Source organism: Dioscorea cayenensis, chromosome 8 (genome assembly GCF_009730915.1).
Source record: "Dioscorea cayenensis subsp. rotundata cultivar TDr96_F1 chromosome 8, TDr96_F1_v2_PseudoChromosome.rev07_lg8_w22 25.fasta, whole genome shotgun sequence".
NCBI classification, from domain to species: Eukaryota; Viridiplantae; Streptophyta; class Magnoliopsida; order Dioscoreales; family Dioscoreaceae; genus Dioscorea; species Dioscorea cayenensis.
The window spans coordinates 3129071-3144546 of NC_052478.1; the positions used below are offsets into that span (position 1 = coordinate 3129071).

The 15476-nt window shown below is 31.9% G+C and overlaps 2 protein-coding genes across 2 annotated transcripts; one reads left to right on the top strand and one right to left on the bottom strand.

Moving 5' to 3' along the window:
- The first annotated feature begins 2267 nt into the window (after positions 1–2267).
- On the top strand, positions 2268–7367 carry LOC120267855 (proline--tRNA ligase, chloroplastic/mitochondrial). Its single transcript, XM_039275531.1, has 11 exons — positions 2268–2643; positions 2732–2788; positions 3365–3475; positions 3703–3789; positions 3880–3993; positions 4079–4285; positions 5100–5237; positions 5695–5856; positions 6415–6614; positions 6819–6902; positions 6988–7367. The coding sequence occupies exons 1-11, from the start codon at positions 2290–2292 to the stop codon at positions 7127–7129; spliced, it is 1656 nt and encodes a 551-aa protein (XP_039131465.1). The 5' UTR covers positions 2268–2289; the 3' UTR covers positions 7130–7367.
- A 902-nt stretch (positions 7368–8269) lies between these two features.
- Positions 8270–11047, bottom strand: LOC120266598 (ammonium transporter 2 member 5-like). The gene is made up of 3 exons (XM_039274239.1): positions 10435–11047; positions 9768–10053; positions 8270–9019 (listed from the first exon to the last, which is right to left on the bottom strand). The coding sequence occupies exons 1-3, from the start codon at positions 11035–11037 to the stop codon at positions 8481–8483; spliced, it is 1428 nt and encodes a 475-aa protein (XP_039130173.1). The 5' UTR covers positions 11038–11047; the 3' UTR covers positions 8270–8480.
- Between the last annotated feature and the right edge of the window lie 4429 nt (positions 11048–15476).

The following is a 15476-nucleotide window of genomic DNA, read 5'->3' on the forward strand; positions in this document are numbered from 1 at the left end:
AGATAATATTTAACTTTTTTTATTGGGTTGCAATAAATAAATAAAATCCTTTCACTATTTGCATTAAAAAAAAGCCTATATATATATATAAGATGACCATTTATTTATTTTTTTTCTCCCTTTTTTTTAACTAAATAAAATAATTTAAAGTTGATAAACACAAGGAATGAATTTGGATAGAATTCTCCTACCATTTTCATGCAAAACACTCTCGTGCCACTTAATTTTTTTATTTATTTTGAGAGTGTTGAGTATAAGTTATGTTAAACATTATTTAATAAATAAAATTTGTTGTTTTTGTTGCTAGTATTATTAATTTATTCTCAAAGTGCCTTCAAAGAAGGCTCATGCACTGGATTATTCTCTTAGGTTTGCTTAAAATTAAAATTAATATCTTATGTTATTCCTATGGTTCTCCATTTGTCACCATTTGACATGTTAAAAAATAAAATTGAGGTTCTTATATTACTCTGTGTAATTTTTATTAATTATTAATTTAATTAGAAGAATAATTTTTTGGCTTTAATTGATGAAATTAAATTTAGAAATTTTCATAGATTAGTTTAAGACAACACAATTAATACCAAGTTATTTTATCTTTTCAATCAAATTGAATAACTTGAAGTCTTAAAGTATAAATATAAATACTTTATTTTAATTTATTTTGGGGTAAACTTGTCATTGAATTTTGAAAATGATATTACATCTATATAATTTTTTTAAGAGAAATTTTAACAATTATTTTAATAAATAAATAAACCTTTTGAAAAATTGCAAGATCAGACAAAATGCACCAAACATTACAGCATAAAAGGGAAAGCAAAATGAATTCATCCTAAGACATTTGATATTGTGGGCCAAGTTGTGGTATGTTTCAGTCTGACCCCAAAAAAAAAAAAGAAGAGCAATCAATGTTTCATGGACCCCCTTTTATTCACCTTTTATTTTTTATTTTATTTTATTTTTATTATAATTCATTTACCAAGAAAATATATTTATATTACGATATTTAAAGTTAAAATCACGCTTAGATGAAAAAAAAGTATATATTAATATATATTAAAACATATATAAAAAGAATTTGACAATATATGTTTAAGTTAATTCTTATCCAATCATCCAATTATTTATGGGAGGTAATAAACAAATAGAATAAGCAAAGAGTAGTAGACTAGTAGTTTATTTTTTCTCCAAATGATTAAGGGTTTAAGAATTTGATTCTCTCCAATTCTATGATTGAAGGTTCATGGTTTCTCATTTATCATAAAATAAATAAATAAATATTGTTTTTATAAAATGTGACTAATAAATCATTTTTTTGGAAAAATAGGCAAGTCACTTATCTCAACCACTTGTGTGAGGAGGAGTTGATCCTCAATCTGTCACTTGGCAAGGGCAACTATTAAAAGCCTTTTTTTTTCCTTTTCAATATGTTAGGTAAGAAATTTCTAAGTATTAACACTATTTAAGTTTGTCAGTTTTATAAGTTGTTGATAAACAACGATAAAACATGTGATACATATATGAGTTTGTGTCTTCCATAGACATTTATAGATGTTTGCAGGAGTTGTTAGATGTTGATTCAATGTCTATCACCCTTTTGAAACCCTAATCTGGATCCTCATGTGTTTTTCTCCCCTTTATGTTATGCTCACTTGCTTTCTCTCTAAATCCTAATCCCCACCTGTCTTTTTCAAATTCTCTTACTTTTTCATTATTTGAGGTTGGTCCATATATGATATTTTGTATATATATATATATATATGCAAAATAGTCATATTTTAAAAGATCGGGAAAAAAAAATGTTACGTACAACGATTTTATTGAAAAAAATGTTTTTCTATATTAAAATGCTGGCATGACACACATATAGTAAAGCTGCAAGAATATTTTAAAAATATATAAAAAAATATTTAATTATAAATTTACCAATGGGCCATAGATGGCTAGCAGCCCCAGAACACAAACAAATGGACCCAGAACCAGGACAAGGTCTTGAAAACTAAATCAATGTTCAAAGAATTATATATGATTTAAATTTTAAAACCAATAAAATATATATATATATATATATATAAAGAACACTGTTTATTTAATATAAGCATCTGATTTGTAAGGGGTTTTACGCAATTAGGCAATTATGATAATTTATAGGAGTTCAATGTAAGTAATCATTGAATCCGGATTCGGATCCAGAAACGGCAAACAAGATCCGACCCGTTTGGCCAGAAAATCCAGGATAAACCCCTCTTAAGCTATACCCTCATCTCGAAGCCCATCTCCAACGCCATGGGAGCTCTCCGACTCCCGTCCCTCGCCCACCTCCTCTCCCCCTCCGCTGCCGCACGAGCCACCTCCTCTGGCGTTCATCACCGATCATCCGCCCTCAGGGTGGCCGCATCCCTGTCTGGTGGCGCCGGTCGGGGTATCTCTACCCAGAGCCTCGCCAAAGAGGCCCTATCGTCGCCGACTGCTGATCGGAAGGCATCGGCTAGCCCTGAGGTTGCTGTGACTCCGCGTTCGGTGGACTTCAATGCTTGGTATTTAGATGTTATCGCAAAGGCTGAGCTTGCTGACTATGGCCCTGTTCGTGGAACCATGGTCATCCGTCCCTATGGATATGCCATTTGGGAATCGATCCAAGTGATCTTCTTTTCGCCTTTAATTTGGTTTTATCATGGAAAGTTTCTCTTTTTATAACAAGAAGTGTTCGTGCTGGTGGGTTTTGTAGGAATATCTGAATGTGAAGTTCAAGGAGACTGGTCATAGCAACATGTATTTTCCACAGGTGCGGTGAATTTTTTCTTTTCGTGTCTTAGTTTCAATCATGATGTGTATTGATGTATTGGAGTATGCTTTGTATGAGTTATCAAGGTATGGATGATTGAGTGTCAGCATACGTTGGGTAATTGTTCAACAGATTTTTAGGTGCATTTATTTGTTCTAGAGGGAGGTAGAGTGAACGTTGTAATTTGAATTAATTGGCAAGATATTGAGATGCTTTTGTACTTCTATGAATGTGCGAAGGGTTTCTTGTTGCTCATCAAGGTTCTGGTGATTTTGTTTATGTAGATAGTTAATTCACTCTTTTTTTTTTCCAAGAAAGCCTTCTGGTTTCTACACTATATTTATTTGAAATGTCCTCATTGCTATATGTCCCTGCATCTCATCCTAAAATTAAGGTAGCTTTCTTGCAGTTTGCTAGATTCCAGCTAGTTTGTGATCAGACTGACTACATATTAGGCCTTATAGTGTATCTAATATTTTCTTTATAAGTAGTGGTGTTGTATTACCTTGAATTTTCTTTTCTTATTGGAATTTCCTTTGTGTATGTGCTTTTACCTGATACCTTATGTTAGTGCAGTTTATACCATACTCTTTTATCGAAAAGGAAGCCAGCCATGTCGAAGGGTTCAGTCCAGAATTAGCACTTGTTACCATTGGAGGAGGAAAAGAACTTGAGGAAAAACTTGTGGTACTTTGCCATTTATTTGAATCACACCATTCTTTTCTCATATTCCCTTGGAATTCTATTATTGATTTATTTTTAAAGGGTCCTTAGTAAAATTTCTACAGAGCCAGTGTCATATCAATAGCAGCTGAGTTTTGAAGTTTTCTTAAAAAATGCTCTTAAGAGTTAATCAAGTTGCTCCTTTACTTGATGATTCAAAAACAGCTCAGCTTCAATTATGTACCTGGCAGGTACGCCCAACAAGTGAGACCATTGTGAATCACATGTTTACTCAGTGGATTCAGAGTTATCGTGATCTTCCTCTCATGGTTAACCAGGTCAAGTCAAAGTTTAAAAGCTGGCTTATCTTCTTCGAATTGAACAATGTGTTTTAGTTTCATTTATTGAATCTAGTACTTGCTATTTAGTGGGCAAATGTGACACGATGGGAGATGCGAACAAAGCCATTTATTAGAACTTTGGAGTTTCTGTGGCAGGAGGGTCATACTGCTCATGCTACCCTAGAAGAAGCAGAAAAAGAGGTCTGTAACCATGAAAGTGAATTTTGTCATGGCAGTGAAGTTTTTTCTGTCCTCTTGATTTAGTTCTTATATTCTTGTGCCGCAGGCATTACAGATGATTGATGTCTATAAGAAATTTGCTTATGAGCAAGCTGCAATACCTGTTATTGTAGGTAGAAAATCAAAGGCTGAGACATTTGCTGGTGCTTCTCGGACTTATACAATTGAAGCTATGATGGGTGATAGGAAGGCTTTACAAGCAGGGACTAGTCACAACCTTGGGCAGAACTTCTCTCGCGCATTCGGAACACAGGTTATTTTTCCCAGAATAATTTTAGTTTAGTTGTATTACGTATTATAACAAGTAGAAGAAGCTTCATAGAGGCTTCACTGGGTTTTTATTTACTCAAGAATGAGAATTTAGATTTTTTTTATGTTGTAGCCTCTCTTTGTCTAAATGTTCATAACTAGTGCAATGACTAAGATAGGTAATCAAATCAAAATACCAAATATGACCCACTCCTAGACTTTAATTTGACTAACCACCTGTAAAACTATTGTCACCAGATAAATGTTATAATTATGTGGTTAGCCAAAATTGTTGGCATGTTTAAGGAGAAGCATATGAAGACTTCTGGATGGCTTTAAGTATGTTAATAGTTAATTACTTCTAATGAATAATTACCTTTGTATCATATGAAACCACACAATTTTTTTTTTTTTTATTGGAATAGACTGGAACTCAGTTACTTCAGATTTTCTTTTTCAAGAACCAACTCCTTAAACCATTAATGTAATCTCTTATTTTTTTCTACTTAGGGCCTTTGCTTTGTGTACCAAGTCGGACTCTTAAACCTTGCAATCTACTTTATGCAAGTAAAAGGTAAATGCATTTTGAATTAATCATTTATGGGGAATAGTTCCTTCCTGATATGCCGAGATGAGAAAATGTGAAGCTTTTAGCTCCAGACTTGTTGAACTTATTTGCTCTATATATCAATTTGCTGCACATAATCGTATGGTTAATCACAGTATGTGTACCATGTCTAAGCCTATATTTATGATTGTGCTATGCATATTAGTATTGTTAATGACTATTGCTTATATAAGCCTATGGAATTTAACAGTTCACAGATGAAAATGGTCAGAGGCAACATGTATGGCAGACTTCATGGGCTATCAGTACTCGTTTTGTTGGTGGAATTATAATGACTCATGGAGATGATACGGGCTTGATGCTTCCTCCCAGGATTGCACCAATACAGGTACTTTCATTGCTAACTTCTGTTGTATAAACTTTATTTATTTATTTGTTTGTTTGTACTTTGTCATTTTGATCCTATAACCATTGTATTGTATTTAAACTGCTTTTAATTGCAAGGGTTTGCTTTCCTTCTTGCATACAAGTCTGTTACAAGCTAAAGATAGACTTGAAAAATATTTGAGTGATTATGATTACTTCGTAGATATTATCCTCTTTCAGCCGTTTGAAAATGCAAAGAACATATGCACAAATAATTTATACGTAGAATCCATTCTCAAAGTACACTGTGTGCACATCCTGCCCATCTATTTCCATGATTATTGAGGATTAATAATTATAAAGAGACTTCTTTTTGTGCTATCACATTGGCTCCTGACATGCCCCTGCTTTCTGAAATAGTATACCGTACGAATCTGTTTCCAGATGACTATTTTATACTGATAATGAGATGCCACCAGGTGGTGATAGTGCCAATTTGGAAAACAGAAGATGACAAAGCAGGGGTTTTAAAGGCTACATCATCGGTTGAAACTATATTGAAAACAGCTGGAATCAAAGTCAAGGTAGATGACTCAGAACAGAGGACCCCAGGGTGGAAGTACAATTTCTGGGAGATGAAAGTAAGCATTTGCTATAAATTCTGTGTATGATGTGTTTTATAGATTCTGTGTGTACACTGTTGGAAATATAGTACCGAATATAGTACCACATCGGTTGTGTGATAGAAGTGTAATGGGTTTATATATAGGTATAGGGGTTGAGCTACTAAGTCTCGAGACTTTTTGGTGTAAGACCCCTAAGCCCATATAAAGCCCATATATGGCCCATTAGTACCAAAATATAAAAATCTAACATATACAAACTTTGGTTTTTTATTTTTGCATTCTTTGAAAAACTGCGGCACATGTTGTGTTGGCTAACCCTTGATCAGAGCAAAGCTGCATGGTGGTAGATGGTTTATGCTACTTTTAATTTTGACATTTTACTCAGTGCACTATTGCCCTATCTCCAGCCTATAGTTACTTGATGATTTCCTTGATCATTTGTACTCTTGACAGTAATATAGCATCTTCATGTGAAAATTTGCCTTTATTAAGATGAAATCTAGTGACTGCATAAACATTAATATTGACTTCCGTTGTTCTTCCTCTCTGTAATAGAATTTCGCCATTGTGCAGGGTGTTCCTTTAAGGATTGAGATTGGACCTCGAGATGTTGCTAATGCAAGTGTAGTAATATCTAGAAGAGACATCCCTGGAAAACCAGGCAAGGATTTTGGAGTATCAGTAGAACCTTCATCCCTGGTAGGCCATGTAAAGAACAGGCTTGAGGAAATTCAGACATCATTTCTACAAAGAGCTACTTCATTTCGTGATGGGTAAACTAATTATTTAATGATATGCATGATTTGATATCATAAATCTCTATCTAAGAGAAGTTTCTTTGGATGCCATTCATTGTTGATGCGAGATAACTAAGACTTGAATTTCTTCAAAATATATCATATGATATCTGAGTTGTCATTTGTGTTAGTTAAGAAACATTTTTGACTCCATCTAAAATTTCTTGACATCGGGTGCAGTAACATTATTGATGTGAAGTCATATGAGGAGCTTAAGGCAGTGATTTCTGAAGGAAAATGGGCAAGAGGCCCATGGTCTGCCAGGTAAATTGTTACCACCTTCCCTGACTAAGTTGAATAGAAAGTTCTTGGCTCAAGCTAGTAGTCATCATCCATTCCATTGATTCAGTGACGCCGATGAGCTAAAGGTGAAAGAAGAGACTGGTGCAACAATAAGATGCTTCCCATTTGAACAACCTGAGGGGCAGAAGAAATGCTTCATGACGGGTAACCCTGCTCAGGAAGTCGCCATTTTTGCAAAATCCTACTGACAAGCTTGGTTGATCCTAAAAAAAGTCTGTCTCCATATTTCTTCTTTACCTGCTGTAGATCTATGAAGTCATTTATTTTTTCCATTATCAGCATTCTAATTATAAATCTTCATTCTTAGTGATTTTTTTTTTAATACTTCACATGATGCCCATCCCTGTTAATGTCTATTAAGACATTTGAGAATCTAGGTTTTTTACATTACACATGATATAATGTGAAATTTGAGTTTTGGATGTTGATATGCTTTGCTTCTTCACCTGCTCTATGATAATCACTTTGTAATGGTGGTGATATATATATAATATACTTTTTGTGATTGTAACCTTGTAAATGTCACTCTAAAAGCTTTTGCTTCTATAATTGTTGAATCCATTGAATGGATTACATGGAGTGTATTAATGCATATCAGTTGTCAATTTCATTGATTGCTGTTATCAAGCAATAAAATTATGTTTAGGTGATAGTAATATATACTCTTGTTTTTTTGAAGTCATTGTAATATTTGTTTTATATTTATCCATTGAATTCTGAAGAACGTTGACATTGATATTGAAGTTTTGAGCAATAAATTAAATCTCTTTTAGATTGTATTTAGTGAATGTGGAACAACAAACAGATACTAGCAGACAAAAATTTTCATTATGTCACCATTCAATACAAAATGGTCTAAATCATGACTGATATGTAGCGAGTAAAACTTTCATAATTTGCATCAATATTTTTTTCTTCCCATCATTTTCCATTCTTTCTTTTCTTTATATCTGTTTTCCATCAATTCAAAGTTCAAACATAGCACATCATATTCAAGAAAAGTGCCATTCTCTCTCTTATTTTCAATTCACTATTGCTAATCCCAAACTGAAGTTGCATGTATAAGGACATCATTCTCCAAAAAAAATAAAATAAAATAAAAAACTAAAAAATTAAAACAAGAAATCTCACCCAAATGAACCCATTCTTAACAGTTCATTGAGACACCACCTTCTTTTATTTATTTATTATTTATTTTTTACAAATGTAAACAAGCTATAAATTATGGATATGCACAGATGTAGAATGTGCACAAGCTCAACAACATCGGTTCTTTCACCTTACAAGAGTTAAGGTTCAAACTCACTTACTTTCTCAGTAATAAGAGCATAAATAACCAATGCTCGCATATAAAAAGAAAAAAACAAAAAACAAGAAAATACATTTCCTAAAGCAAACACTTCAGTGATATATAGACCTTTTACATTTCCCACACAACCATATATTCTAAAGAGAACTCCAACATCCTCTTCCCTTTATTACATTTATAATGATAATAAGTAGATAAAAAAAGAAAGATGATGATGATGATGATAATTATTAGAAGGTGGTAGTCATTTGAACAGCTTTACTACTCTCAACATCAAAGACATCATTACCATTCTGAGTCTCAAACTTCTCACCATCTCCCCAAAGAGCATAAGCTTCTTCTCCATGAATAGCATCATCTCCAATCTCTAACTGCTCTTCACTCAACCTCAATGGTACTATCAATCTCACAACAAGACATATCACAGAGGTCACAAACACATTGATAAAAACTATAAACACAATGCCTGCAAGTTGCACTCCCATTTGCCGCAACCCGGCACGGAACCGGCCGTCTTTGATGCCGTAAGCAAAGCCAATGAACATGGTAGTATCACCGGAAAAGAAAAGACGGTTGAGTCTCGGCTCGGCGAAGAAGCCGGTGAGCACACCGCCAAGGCTGCCGGCAATGGCGTGGGTGTGGAACACTGCCATTGTGTCATCTACATACTTGAGGAATGAGATCTTCTTGTGAAGCACCATCATTGTGTACCATGGAATGCTGCCGGAGAGTATTCCCATTATTATTGCTGCCCATCCTTGAACTATGCCTGTCATTTTCATATATATAACCACATGATCTTTTTTTTACTGTCTTAATTTATGATATTAATTTTCTACTCATAATGTAAACATGTGATTTTTGGTTTATATGAGTTTACTTTGTTTCTTAAACAAAAAAAGATTCGGGTATGTCCGTATGTATATATATATATATATAGGCTTTAGTTAGTTTACAAGTTATGTATCAAAGATGACAATGCACTCTTGGATTTTGATTTAAGAATAAAAACACAATGAAATTTTTTTTAGTTTAAAAACTAAAATGCTTCTCATAACTATATGAAAATTATGAAGTATATTATAATAAATCACCTTATAGATAATAGAGTAAATGTTTCATTCTTTTCTTTCCAAAAACCAATTTTTTAACATTTAAATAATTTCGATACATAAACAGTAGTTTTTTCCGTGCAAATCTAAATATTAATAAAAAAAAATAAAGTACAGAAAATAGTAAGAGATATTGAGCCGATGTATTTTAAATTATATAATAAAAAACTATTTAAAATAAATTATGTTATTATTTATCTCTACAGCAGAAAAGTAAAAATTTATTTCCCACTCTATTTTTATAAATATAGATAAGTCATTCATCTCAACTAATGTTGTTCAGAGACGGTTTGATCCCTGCCCTCTCGCTTGACAAAAGAAAAAATTATCATATTTAAAATATTATTTTATTAATTATTAATGAGATAAATATATATATATATATATATATAATAATAATAATACCTGCGGCAGGAGTGATGCAGACAAGGCCAGTGATCATGCCCTGAACAGCACCAATGACGGAGGGTTTGGAGAAGAAGAGTATGTCAAGAAAGAGCCAAACAAGAAGGCTGGTGGCAGTGCAGACATGAGTATTCAGCACTGCCAAAGAAGCATCAATGTTGGCGGCGTACGGACCTCCGCCGTTGAACCCACTCCATCCCATCCAAAGAAGCCCAGCTCCGGCCAACATCAAAAGTATATTGTTCGGTGGAAACCTCTCCCTGTCCTTGTTTGTTCTTGGTCCAACCTTTTATTAATTAATATTTCAAACTCTAAATTAATGTCACATAATACTTTACTTCCTAATTTAATTTACTTACTTTTTTTAAACAATATATAAAACAATCATAAATTGCTTTCAAAATTTAATTTGTCCTTCTAAAGTTTGCACTCCATATTCCTTCTTTATATATATATATATATATATATATATGCACACATGCCCAGGTGACAATCTTTGTGTGATGCTTATTATTAAACATTTGCAGCAGTAAAAATTAAACTGCAGAAGAATAGCAAGATAATATTAAATAATAATAATAATACTAATCAGTAGAAGAAGAAGAACAGCAACAAAAGAAATATTTATTAATAATATAAATTAAGAGATAGAAAGAAAGATATATACCCAATAAGCAGCAGTGAAGCCAGCAACACCAGAAGCAAGATGAATAACAAAACCTCCACAGTAATCCATAACTCCAGCCTTAGCTAAGAAACCAGTTGGACACCAAATACTATAAGCCCCAATAGTATAAGAAAAGGTTAACCATAATGGCACAAACAACATCCAAGCATGAAAGTTCATCCTCCCAAGCAAAGCTCCTCCAACCAAAACCAAAGTTATGGCAGCAAACACAAACTGAAAGAACACCAACGTTGCCCTGGGATAAAACCCAGCAAATCCCTGATCAAGTAGATACTTTTGATCCAAAGCAAAGTTTGGTTTTCCCCAAAAGAAGAACATTTCTTCACCAAATGACATTTGGAATGCCCAGCCAACCCAGCACACCAACACTGCTGCAAATGCATACAGTGCCATGAATGCTGAGTTTATTGCCCATTTCTTCTTGACTATGCTTCCGTAGAGTATTACCAGGCCTGGCACACTTTGCATGCCAACTATTGTGGCTGCTGTTAGTTGCCATGCATTGTCTCCTTTGTTTAACCATTCTGGGCTTGCTTCTGTGACTTGTAAGCCTGATGGAAGTGGAGCAAGTGGAGCAGCCATTGTTTGCTTGATTTTTAGTATGTTAATTTTTTTTGGGAGGGATGAGAGGAAGAGAAAGTTTGGTTTATATATAAATGAAAGAGTTCATGTTCTTAGTGTGATTTGTCTTAGAGTTTTCCGCCGGAGTCTTTGTCCATCATGAGTTTTTGTTTATTTGTTTTTGAAATTTATTTTGCCAGAGTTTTATATGTTCAAGCCACTAACATATATTCTTATGTTCTTATGCAATTGCTATTGGTTTGATTAATAAAAGTGTAAACAAAATTTTTTTTCCAATTAGTTATTGCTTGGCGTGGTCAATATGTAATAAATTGACAAAAGTATATGCATAAGTATTCAAAAATTATATGAATTTAATTTGATATATAACCAATGTTTGTGTAGTCCAACAGTAAAATACGAGAATTATAAGCAGTAAATCAAGTGTTTGAATTTGACCTCATACTCCTTGTTTAGAAAGATGAGGACTCGAATTCCACTCATAACTTGTTTATAATTATCAATAAATAAATAAATAGAAATATATTTTTGGTTATGAATTATATTTCTATATTCATCTCATTTAAGTTTTTCACTAAAAGGATTAAAAGAAAGTAATAATAATATTTTAAAATAAATTTATTAGTGAAACAACAGTGGAAAAGATGGGTGTACGTAACTTACCACATCAAACTTATATTTCAGAAATTTAGAAAGTAAATAATGTAATAAAATAGAATTATAGAAAGTTCTTTCGGTGAACCACCCAAAACATAAAATATTAATTGCATTTGTGCTTATTATTTAACAATAACAATGTTTAATTAATTGTCACACCAATTGATCGACATGTCCTATTTGCATATATTTATATGGCTTTGGCTCTAAATACAAGGAGATGATTAATTATCTTTGAGTCCCTCCTTTTATCTTTTGTTGGATCTTTAATTTCCTAAATATTATCAATTTCCTTTTCTTGTACATTTGTTGACAATGACTATTTCTCTCTCACACACAAATATTTTGATTATCACTTTAGACAATAAAACATTTTCATATATATAATTGAAGTAAAACCAAGGCTAATAAAATAATGATTATAATAATAATAACATACAATCAATGTATATAAAAATCTTAAGTAAATAAAACCTAAAAATGTGTTGAAAAAGAGAGAGTGAGCAAATGAGAATAGAGAAGAACTATGCTAACAGTGACAGGTAAAAGCTTATATATGCAGTGTTTCTACATATCTACATTGATATTTGCCATCAAATCTCCAAGTGAATATGAGAAACTCTTCTTTTAAACTAAATAAATAAAATAAACTTTATTATTTTAAAAATTCAATTCTACACAAACAAAACCAAAATCCAATTGAAGAAATTAATTAAGAAGAAAAAGTGTTACCAATAAAAACACACAGATGATTAACAAATGATGTCAATCTGGATCTCTTCCAATAATAAGCTACTTCTTCAAACTTAAATGCCAAAATTTATTTATTAAAATGTTTGGAATATGCCAAGCAATCACCAAATCTTGCTCTTTCATTAAATTCTATATTAAGTTCTACAATTAATACATTGGTTTGGAAGATACCAAAAAAAAAAAAAAACTGAAAGTGGGATATTCAAAAATTTAATTAATGAGACTGAATTAATCTGAATTTCTGAAAGTACACAACCCTAATGAGGAACTCTTACACACCATAATTAATCATTAATTGAAAGCTGTATAATTAATTAACTCATGATACCGAGATTTGTTTTCTTTGTTACAATAAGACGGAACATTCAAGACAAATCTTACGGAAAACCACATCTAATGATACTATGTTGGCCTTGATACCATAAATTAATGAATATATATATCATTATCAACAGTTAAGACCTTGATTCCATCTCACTATGTTTCTTGTACTCATTTTAATTAAAAAAACATCGTCTTTTCGACGTTGTCTACTGAGGTAATGCATGCACCAGATAGCAAATATTTTCCATTTTGAGAATCAAATTGCAGTATCAACATGAAAGCAAACATAGTTAAACAGTAATCACAGTTAAAAGTAAAACAATTTAAACCCAAAAATTATTTAGTTTGTGCATATATAACCTATAAACATGCAGTTTCTTTTGATATAAAATTCATCCTCACAAGAATTTTTTTTTTTAAAAGCAGAAATATAATTAAGAGGGGGCATTACATACATGAATGTTAAAAACAGACATATATAAAAACAAACTCATGATCATATGAAAGATGGTTTTAAAATGCTAAATATATTGTTAAAATTTCTCTTTTAGGCTGTCATATGAAAAATGATTCATGAAAAGGAATTAAACAACAGTAAAAGCTCATGTGCATGCTCATAAACCAACACTATATACAGTGATACATCAAATTCATATATAATAATATATGTACCTGTTACTTACCTTTGAAGACCATAATTCCAGGAATTAGGGTTAAAATGAAGTTTTCAGTGAACTTTAACTAGATTTCAGTTGTTTTAGCATAACAAAAAGCTTCATATAATGATCAATAATACAAGCATAAGAACTACAAAAACATCCTTCAATCTGATTTTAAATGGAATATTGTCTCAATGTTTATGCCCATAAACAACAAGATGTTGTCAATAAACATGCTCAAACCAACAAGAGTAACATATATATATATATATATAGAACTGGATCAGTCTTGTTAACACACACACACACACATATAAAGGAGAAAACTTCTCCATAGATTCATGATTTTCATTATACTGTGTTTTTGTACAACAGTAATAAATCATTAATTAAACTAATTGGAGGCTTTTCAAATGCAATTCATCAATGTAGTCTTAATTAGGCTGATGCATTTCCAGAGTATCAAAACAATTAAAGGAGATCAGTTATCAGATATAGCTTTCATGCATTGTCAAATTAATTAACACCCATAGATGAACATTTCATTCATTTCAAGTAGTTTTATAAAACTCATTTCCTTCATCTAGAACACCATACACTGTTCAATTTTATAATGATATATATAAAGATTCAAAACAAAGTACTGTGTAACTCCTCCAGTTACTGCAGTTGGACTTACGCTCATTTTAGACGTAGACAACTCACCCATGAGTACTGTTATCTAAGTACCACATTTCTACTATCACATCAAAATGTTACATTAATAAATATATATGTTTATCAAGCTTGATCTTTTTGACTGAAATCCAGCTTTATATTAAAAAAAAGTTCATACAAATAATTATATAAGATAATCTACTCACTAAAATCCCTTCTATATATAATTTAATAGCCTACATCTTCTCCTAACAATAAACCTAAAAGACAGAAATATGACTCTAGCTAGCCTTCTTTATAGTTTTTTTAATAATATAAAAACTGTTTATACTTTGTGAAATTCAGAATATGCATGATGATATATTCATCGATCCTTAAATCAAGAAATATATATAGTTTATAAAGAGCAAAATCTTTAGGAATATCAATCTATATGCATAAAAAGTGATCATTAGCCTACATAAACATAAATCTAACCATATATATATATATATATCACTAGTTACTGTTCAAATGAACTGTGTTTGTTTAATTAGGGCAAACATATATGACATTTTGTTAGGCATTTTATGATCTTCAATTATTATTTTTTTATAAACAAAAAATTAAACTAACTAGACAAAACAAATTGATGGTTATATAAATAGATTCACAAGTTCCATTCATTGTTAATGCCATAAGAAAACAAATGCTCATGATCTAATCATAAGAATCAATAAATCATTTAAAATATATCAACATAAACACACAAATTGAATATGACAACACTAGAAAGAAACATAAACAAATAAATGAAGAGAAAAAAGACAAGAAGAATGAATGAACACATCTTACACAATGAAAGACATGGTTGTGTTGATGATGATGATGATGATGATGATGATGATGTTATGATGCAGAGAAACAAAGGTGTGAGGAATGAAGCCTGGTCCGAGATCTCTTTCTCTCTATACATCTCTATCTCTCAATGAAGAAGTATCTCTGATGACTTAAATAGTCAGAATTCATGACTTTCATTTCCTCTCTCTAGTATTATTTGATCATGAACAGGAATCATGGTAAGAAGGATCTTGGATCAAACCTCATTCCAAACACCCATTTCCCTTGATCTATCTACTACAGATCTATATTTCTCTCTCTCTCTCTCTCTCTTTTCTCTATTTTTTTTTTTCTGTATGTGATGTTCTTTTTGCTTATACTTTGGTGGTGTTTTTAATGAGTTTGAAGCTCTTTTTTCTCTCTCAATGATTCAGCAATCAAGGCAACCACCATGTCTAGTGGTTCACTGTCACCCTTCCCTTGCACTCAAGAGAATCAGGGTTTTTTTTTGTTCTTCCTTTACTCTTTTTACTCTTGCACCCCTTCCATTTTTCTTATGTTACATCTTTG

What these genes read in the sequence shown, in the direction of transcription:
- LOC120267855 (XM_039275531.1), top strand. Translation starts at nt 2,290, where the DNA reads ATGGGAGCTCTCCGACTCCCGTCCCTCGCCCACCTCCTCTCCCCCTCC. An exon ending in TTCCTCTCATGGTTAACCAG is followed by an intron (nt 3,790 to 3,879) that starts GTCAAGTCAAAG and finishes CTTGCTATTTAG; the next exon opens with TGGGCAAATGTGACACGATG. An exon ending in CTCGCGCATTCGGAACACAG is followed by an intron (nt 4,286 to 5,099) that starts GTTATTTTTCCC and finishes GGAATTTAACAG; the next exon opens with TTCACAGATGAAAATGGTCA.
- LOC120266598 (XM_039274239.1), bottom strand. Translation starts at nt 11,037, where the DNA reads ATGGCTGCTCCACTTGCTCCACTTCCATCAGGCTTACAAGTCACAGAA. An exon ending in GCTTCACTGCTGCTTATTGG is followed by an intron (nt 10,054 to 10,434) that starts GTATATATCTTT and finishes AATTAATAAAAG; the next exon opens with GTTGGACCAAGAACAAACAA. An exon ending in CTGCATCACTCCTGCCGCAG is followed by an intron (nt 9,020 to 9,767) that starts GTATTATTATTA and finishes TGAAAATGACAG; the next exon opens with GCATAGTTCAAGGATGGGCA.